The sequence below is a fragment of the Anopheles darlingi genome, chromosome 2, assembly GCF_943734745.1.
Source record: "Anopheles darlingi chromosome 2, idAnoDarlMG_H_01, whole genome shotgun sequence".
In the NCBI taxonomy this organism is placed as follows: Eukaryota; Metazoa; Arthropoda; class Insecta; order Diptera; family Culicidae; genus Anopheles; species Anopheles darlingi.
This window is the reverse complement of record NC_064874.1, coordinates 81,971,153-81,978,652: the sequence shown is the minus strand read 5'-3', so window position 1 is coordinate 81,978,652 and position 7,500 is coordinate 81,971,153. Positions and strand designations below refer to the sequence as shown.

General features: G+C 46.0%; 3 protein-coding genes across 4 annotated transcripts in view; 2 read left to right on the top strand and 1 right to left on the bottom strand.

Moving 5' to 3' along the window:
- Positions 1-889: 889 nt before the first annotated feature.
- On the bottom strand, positions 890-2,038 carry LOC125949860 (uncharacterized). The gene is made up of 3 exons (XM_049677291.1): positions 1,776-2,038; positions 1,365-1,700; positions 890-1,266 (listed from the first exon to the last, which is right to left on the bottom strand). The coding sequence occupies exons 1-3, from the start codon at positions 1,830-1,832 to the stop codon at positions 907-909; spliced, it is 753 nt and encodes a 250-aa protein (XP_049533248.1). The 5' UTR covers positions 1,833-2,038; the 3' UTR covers positions 890-906.
- Positions 2,039-2,137: 99 nt separating this feature from the next.
- LOC125949853 (lysosome-associated membrane glycoprotein 2-like) lies at positions 2,138-5,380 on the top strand. Its single transcript, XM_049677284.1, has 4 exons — positions 2,138-2,354; positions 3,606-3,944; positions 4,022-4,255; positions 4,329-5,380. Exons 1-4 carry the CDS (start codon positions 2,291-2,293, stop codon positions 4,661-4,663), a joined length of 972 nt encoding a protein of 323 aa, XP_049533241.1. The 5' UTR covers positions 2,138-2,290; the 3' UTR covers positions 4,664-5,380.
- A 79-nt stretch (positions 5,381-5,459) lies between these two features.
- Positions 5,460-7,500, top strand: part of LOC125949844 (alpha-taxilin) — a 2,783-nt gene continuing 742 nt past the window's right edge. The window contains exons 1-4 of one of the 2 annotated variants that reach the window (XM_049677267.1): positions 5,460-5,744; positions 6,497-7,013; positions 7,093-7,239; positions 7,319-7,499. In XM_049677267.1, the coding sequence (XP_049533224.1) occupies positions 5,738-5,744; positions 6,497-7,013; positions 7,093-7,239; positions 7,319-7,499 (852 nt within the window). In that variant the 5' untranslated portion in view covers positions 5,460-5,737. Of the gene's footprint in view, positions 5,745-6,188; positions 6,418-6,496; positions 7,014-7,092; positions 7,240-7,318; position 7,500 lie in introns of those variants that run through there. The other variant, XM_049677268.1, reaches the window with a different exon arrangement.

Sequence of the window (7,500 nt, the reverse complement as noted above, 5' to 3'; positions counted from 1 at the left end):
CGGATCAGTCTAGTTATTTGCTTTATTGAAACAATGTCATTACTTGTTTCATTATTTTTTTTGGGCCTGCGAATAGTTATTTTGGCAATGAACTCACGATTTCCGAGCATCAAGATCATGACACACGCGTTCGGATTCATTGTGTGCATATCGATCGCATACATTTTGGAATTTCCAAAAATGTGACGGAATCGATAGGACAAACGTGGATCCCATTTAAAAATGAGCAGACAATATGCAAAAAAGTATCCAAAGAAAACAGTCAACAATTCACACACTGATTGAACAATAGCTGCCTTATGAAGGAGAGTAAGGTTGATCCTTTTTTAACAAGTAGTATAGGCAGTCACATGTACTATGCAATATTACTTTCTTATATGTGTCTCTTGTGAGAAAGTTTGCTTTAATATTACTCATCAGTTAAAGACTGATGGATTTTCTTCTCATGTAAGCCGCAACCGGCAATGATTCGAATTCGATTTATGGTCGTTCGGACGTTATTGTGCACAGATGAAGGTACCAGCAGATTTCTTCGTCTTAGGTTGTATAACCATTTTGCCAACAAAGGCTGTAAAGTATTCTAAATATAAAACATACGGTTACTCTTTCCAGTTATCTAAAATACTAGAAACAAATAGCGATCGAAACATACTGTTCATCGAGGAGTTTTAAAACTGGTTTTGATGAGTAGGGGTAACTAAGATAACTAACCTTCCGCAAGGTGTTTTATCATTCACCAGTAATGTATTCTTCTCATTCTTTTTCGTAACTGTGCATCAACAAAAAGGTATTAAAAAGTTTTAGTGTACTTAGCTAAATGTTACTTTTTAGTTTTACTTTCTATTAGCATATGATAGAAATAATTAGCAGCTTGAAATGCGAAATGTGTATGTAATTTGGGTTTTATTACATTATCTCCTCTGTCGATTCATGTAGCCGATCCTCTGCAAACTCGCCCTTGTGAAATCGGCGCATCAATTGAATCAGAGAGTCTTGTAGCCGCCACATTTCCGGTTCGGACCGCGGACCCGCTTGGCGTACCATCAAACCGACGGTTGCAGCCAATACGTTGGGCCACGTGTGCTCTTCCTTCCTGTTCGTACCTTCGTCGATGACCTGCACCAGTTTTTCTTTGGCGGTTTGCGAACATTCCAACCGACTCCTTAGCCGTGATGGTTTGGTAGGTGATGGTGGAGAATCGTAAGCTCGGGGCGGTATTGTTTCTCTCCGATTTTCCTGTATGTTGTATGCTATGCTGTACGTTGTCTAAAAACATGATTTGTCGTTTAGTATATTGAAATGATATAGAATAGAATGATATTGATTTGAAGTAGCGCATGTACAGTAAAATAAATTACATTTACCTCTTCCTCTTCATCCATCTTGACGCTTACAACGTTGGATGCGATAGAAGATTGATCGTCAGGTGCTAAAAACATGAGCCTCTCGTAAGCGAACCAGGTTTTTTCAGGTAGATCTCCACCACGCGCTTGAAGAGCTCTCCTGTATTTATGAAATGTCCCTTTTAGCACGTCTATTTTCTGGCGCACGGCGGGAACAGGTAGCTGCAAATCCCGAGCAATCTTCATCAGGGCTACTTTCTTTTTTGAGCGAAGCTTAAAGTTTGGATGCTGCTGATTCCACAACATCGGTTCTTCGCGCAACGCATCAATCAGTCGGAAAATTAGCGCCCGAGTCCACTGAAATTCAAGAATATTAAACTAGATTAAAAGGAGGATCTGCGGGGTCGAATAGATGATATAAATTACACTTACCAAAACTAGACGACGGCTCCCAACGTCTTCGTTATCATTAACGTTACGGAGTGCCATAGTCTACAAATTTGGACTCTTCTCTAAATTAACCTACTTGTATCTTAAATCACACGCGTTTCCCGTCCAAAAACCGTTGATTATCGCCGCAATTTTAAAACGCTAACTCAATTTATTAGCCCCATTTTTATGCGCCGCCAGCCAATTTTATTTTTGTTCTGCCAATTTCCTGCAGTATTCCTGCAGTCTTCGGGCAGTTGACAGCAGCTGTCAAAATAAATTTTCATAAAAACGTGTGTTTGTGTGAGTGCGTGTGTAAAATGTGTGTATAACCCGCAGCAAGTTCGATCGCAAAGTATTCCCTTATTAAACTCCAAAATCAACAGCTCGCCTTTCTCGTGATAAGAGTTTCCGTGGTGCCGCCGTTCTTGGATCGCGATCACCGAATTTTATTTCCCTCCTACCGGGATTCGTTCTTTTCGGTTGCGACGTGTAGTAATTCTCTGCTTGCAGTAAAAATGGGCTCCCTCCGCGTATCGCTTCTGTGCCTGGTGGTGGTGGCTGGCTTGACGATTTGCAGTGGTAAGTACTCCCGTCTCCCGTATCAGCTTGCCCACCGGATGGCAATTGTGTAATCTGCGCGGAGCCCGAGGCATCGGGCTCTACGCGGAAATACGCCGTAACTATAGCGAGACGCCCGCCCGCTGATAGTAGTATGGCTTCCTTTATCGCTCGAACGGATTGCTCAGTTTTCCGTGCAGTTGACGCATCTGGCGAAAGCTGTGCGACTGGAAGCCCGTAGAACAAAGAACGAACGAGCTGTGGCGGAGGCTCTCTGGCCCAGCGTCATACGCAATAGAAGTGCAGTTACCAGCTTTGTGGCCTTGTGCGTTGTTCAGCTCTAGCTACCCCGAGTCCGAGAAAGGTTACGACGGGGAGCGATGGCGGAGTATGTGTCAGCTGATTTTTGTTTGTTACTAACTGGGCGTTTCTATCCCATTTTATCGCCCCGTTTCGTCTGTAGAACCATTTTGCTTTCGAAATAGTAGCGACCGCATTGATAAGCGACCGATCGTATGGTTAATAATTATGGGTAAAGCATATTTCCACTTCAAAATCTCATTTTTTCCGTGCAGCGCAATCATCGGTTGATGATGACTCAGACGCTGACATGCAAAGTAGTACGGATACCACCGTATCAGAGCCCGGGGGACAAACAAAGAGTCGCCGTTTGTCGCTATGTGGCTGTTTATCGCCGTTCAAGAATGATTTGTTCAATAATTCTCTGCTACAAAGCTCTGTATGCATCATTGTTGGTCATGCGGTAATGATGGTACTACAATCTCTTACACATTCCTATGCTGGATCGTAATCGAGATCCGTTAATCACCAATTATACACCCGACATACGGTTTGCTCTTTGATCCGTTGAGGGTTGATTGTGCACAAAAACGAGTAATGGAAAAGTAGACTGCGGAAGCCGCAGTGTTTTGCGGGAGTAAAAACAATATTTTAATCTATCTGGGAGATTACGAGCGGCCCAGAAGCTGGCTGTGGCATCTCTCTGAACTAAAACACGAGCAAAAGCACAAGTACACATACACACTTACAATATGGTGACATCCTAGTGTGGCTGGAGCTATGTTAATCCGAATCACCACTTGTACGCTTATCAGTGGCTACTGCGGGTCTGCTTGGAGGGTGAAGCGATCGCGTTTTCTATCAACGATGCATCAACATGCTCATGCTCTCTTGACTTGCTGTATAGTAGGCCTTGTTTGAAGCAATCAAAGTGACACCTTGGTCATTTTCTTTTACCTTTTCCATCGTTAGCTCAAAATGATGTTCAGCCTCCACCCGTCCCAACGACGACGACAACGACGACAACTGAACCACCAAGTACGACGACGACTGCATCCACCACCGTTGAACCTAAAACCACAACGACAGAGGCACCAACAACAACGACCACCACCACGACCCCCAGACCGTCTACAACGACCGTCGAACCTACCACGTCCACGGAGGCACCCATCACAACAACGGCCGTTCCGCCGAAACCAACGCCAGTGCCAGATCCGGAGATGGGAACCTGGAGCTACGCTGAAAACAACAAAACCTGCGTCATCGCCCAAATGGCCATGCAGTTCAACTTGAGCTATTACGACGATGGTAAGGATCCGTAATTGCGGCGGCGGCCATATGAAGCGAACCCGAGAAATGCAACCTTACCCTTGTTGCCATTTCAGCTAACGCAACCCGTAACGTGCTGTACAACATCCCGAGCAATGCCACCGTAAAGTCTGGATCTTGCGCCAACGAATCGAACTACATTGAGCTGCAGTGGCCTACGAGTGAAACTAGCAGCCAGCAAAGTACGCTGATAATTGTGTTCGCTCTGAATTCCACGGAAAACGATTTCGCTCTTACCGAATTGAAGCTCAATTTGTCCACCGCGGGTCCGGCATTCCCGAATGCCAAGGGTAAGCACTGGCAGATCATTCTTTGTCGTTTCCATGGCACGTTAAATCTCACCGGCTTGCTTCGTTTTTCCAGCTGGCGAATATGTGGTCCTTAGCAACAATCAGACGCTGTTCAAAACGCCGCGCAAGATGTCGTACCACTGCAACAAGCCGCAGGTGCTGAACATGACCGTCAATGCGACCGCACTGGGACAGCCAACGGTTGTCGTGACCAAGCTACAGCTCGAGGCGTTCCATGAGAAGGGAACCAACAAGTTCTCCATCGCCAAGGACTGCGATGCCATCGATACACCCGATATTGTGCCGATTGCCGTGGGATGTGCGCTGGTGACGCTGATCATCATTATGCTCATTGCCTACTTGGTGGGACGCAACAGTGCCAGCGGTCAGGGATACGTTAGCTTTTAAGGAATAATTTCCGGTCAAAGAGCAAGCTGTGAAGAAAACCAGTACCACGGAGCGGAGCGGTGTTGCTGTTTTGGCTGAAGGAAAGGGTGCCTCGGACTTTCCCCTTCCCCCATCCCGGTTCATCTGCTGAAGGAAATGCTTCGATCCACCTGTAGCTGGCAAGAAGGAACCGTGTATCGTGTTCCCCGATTAAAGCAAAGTTCGAACGTGATAAAAGGCCAATGATTATGATTTTTTTGCTCTTTTGCCCAAGCATACTAATGCACACACGCCGGTCGCCATTATGAAGCTCTGGTTCGCCCTGGCCGTTGGTTCATTTTTTTCTGTTAATTTTCTTTCCAAACAATCAGCCTGAAAGAGAGACGTACAATACGAGGTAAGAGGCCTGAGGTGTGAGTGTGTAGGTATCAATTAGCGACATTCAAACGAAGGGGGAATCATCAAACTAGTGTCCGTTGTTGAAATTTTTACGATAAAAGTAAGGAGAGAACCATTAAAACCATTCGACTGAGAAGCAGAAACGTACGAGAGCAGCATATGCAAGCTTACAGAACAAAGGCCGCATCCGAGGGGGGCGCAACTGGAACAGGTGGAAAACACAGGAACACACATCCCTAAATTCTACATTCATACCGTTTACTGGCAAAACAAAAGTTGTCTGTAATAATAGCGTAATTTTTATGAAACACTAAATAAATGAAGGAAGTTGAGGCGACGTATTGGCTAGAAACAAAACAACCGATTTGAATGCCGTGCAATGGCTGCGTTATTGCCCAGCGTTCTAAACCGGCCGCCGATCGAGGCGATCGTGGTGTTTTCTGCTATTTTTAACTCCGGGCGAATACTACACGAAGCAGCGCTTAAGGGATTCATTCCGGCTCGAATAGGTGCTCTCATTTTCCTTCCGGATGTGGTGCCGCACACTGCATCACAGAACTGTGCAACTCTTGAAGAGCTAAATCAGCCCCGAAGCGAACAAGGAAAATCATCCGCTCCAGACCCAGACGGACAAGGAGGACGCTTTAAAAAGGAAGCATCAGCGGAAGCAGCAGAAATCGCGGATTGCAGACGAAGATGGCAGGTGAGAAAGGGGAAAGAAAAACGGATTTTTTGGTGCATGTGTATGTGTGCGTGCGTGTGTGTGCTCCGTGACGATCGATTGTTCATTTTACGCACAGATTGAACCTCGTGCGTGCCATCGGATTTCGTCACGTTCGTGCAAGCGGGCAATAGACGAGCTATTCTTCCACGTGCCATTCTATTTGAGTCTTTCATTTCGCCGGAGGAACTCATCAGCGTGAACATGTTTTGGGGCCGGTAAAATGTAACTATTTGTGTGGATCCTTTTCAAAATTTTTGTCAAGTTCGTCCAAAGAAACATTTTTGAAACGGTTTCAAAAGATGGTCAATATTTTTTGAAAATATTGACGGTACGAAGCGATCGAAGCAGCCCTGCCATGTACACATGTTTTGCCTCTCGCTCTCACACGAAGCGAGAGGCAAACACTATACTGCCGCCGCTGATGACGTTTGAATCCGTTTCCACGCCGACAATAACAAAAAGGAAAAGCGCCGGGAAATATTTTTTTGGGATTTTGTGTGCTCCTGTTGGTGCCAAAAACATTCAACCACAAAGACTGGCCATTCTTCAATCATCTATTTACTATTGCCGGAGGTATCGTAGGTTTATTGTACGCCCTTGCGCGAGAGCCTTGCCTCGCGCTGCTCTCGATATCAATCGATCAAACAGTAATGTATGAAACGAAGGAAAGAGGGAAATCAGCCGTTTGGCCATATTACTTAGTCACAATATTCTCTCTATAATCCACGTAGACGTTGCAACCAAAGCAGTCCCAACAATGGAAGTATCCAACGGAGAGCCACGCAGCAATGCCGAAGCAAAGAAGCTGCTGCGGGAAGAACGGCAACGTGAGGCCAAGATCGAGGAACAGCTAACAAAAGCACTCAGCGGAATGACGGTGGAAGAGAAGTATACCACGGTCTACAAGCGGTTGGTGGAATCGGAGAAAGAAAACCGGCGGTTACAGGCACTGCACAAGCAGTACGATCGTACGCTCGATGCTTCGAAGCGCGAACGGGAAAACCTCATTCTCGAGCACGACAAGATGGTCATGACGAAGACAAAGCTCGAGGCGCTCTGCCGTGAGCTGCAGCGCCAAAACAAAACCATCAAGGACGACAGCCTCGCCCAGATACAGCTGGAGGAGGATCGCCGCAAGGAAACGCAGGAAAAGTTCCAGCAGTCGCTGAACGAGATACAGCTGGTGATGAACGAGAACAACGAAAAAAACATGAAGCTAAAGGAGGATAATATGGAGATGGCCAAAAAGTAGGTGCAAGCAGCTTCCTCCCCGCACAGTGAACTGCGTTTAGTTTAAAATTTGCATTTGGTTTCGTTTCACCGACAGGTTCAAGGTGATCCTCGAGCAGTACGAAAAGCGGGACCAACAGATGGACAAGATGAACAAACAGATGGAGCTAGTGACGCAGCTGAGCGATGCCAAGCTGGCCAAAATGACGATGGAATCCAACACACAGAAGGAACAGTTTTTGGCGTAAGTCGAATGTCGGAAAAAGCTTATGGAAACATCGTTTGTTAACCGATTTTCTTTCCTCTTCTAATGGCCTTTGTAGAGAGAAACAGATTATGCTGCTGGAGATACAATCGACGAAAAAGCAGTTACTTGAGCTGCAGGCAGTCGAGGGCCACTTACGGAGCCAGCTGAACTTGTACTCCGACCGATACGGCGAGTTCCAGGATTCGCTCAAAAAGAGCAGAAGCATTTACGAAGGCTATCAGGATGACATGAAGAAGG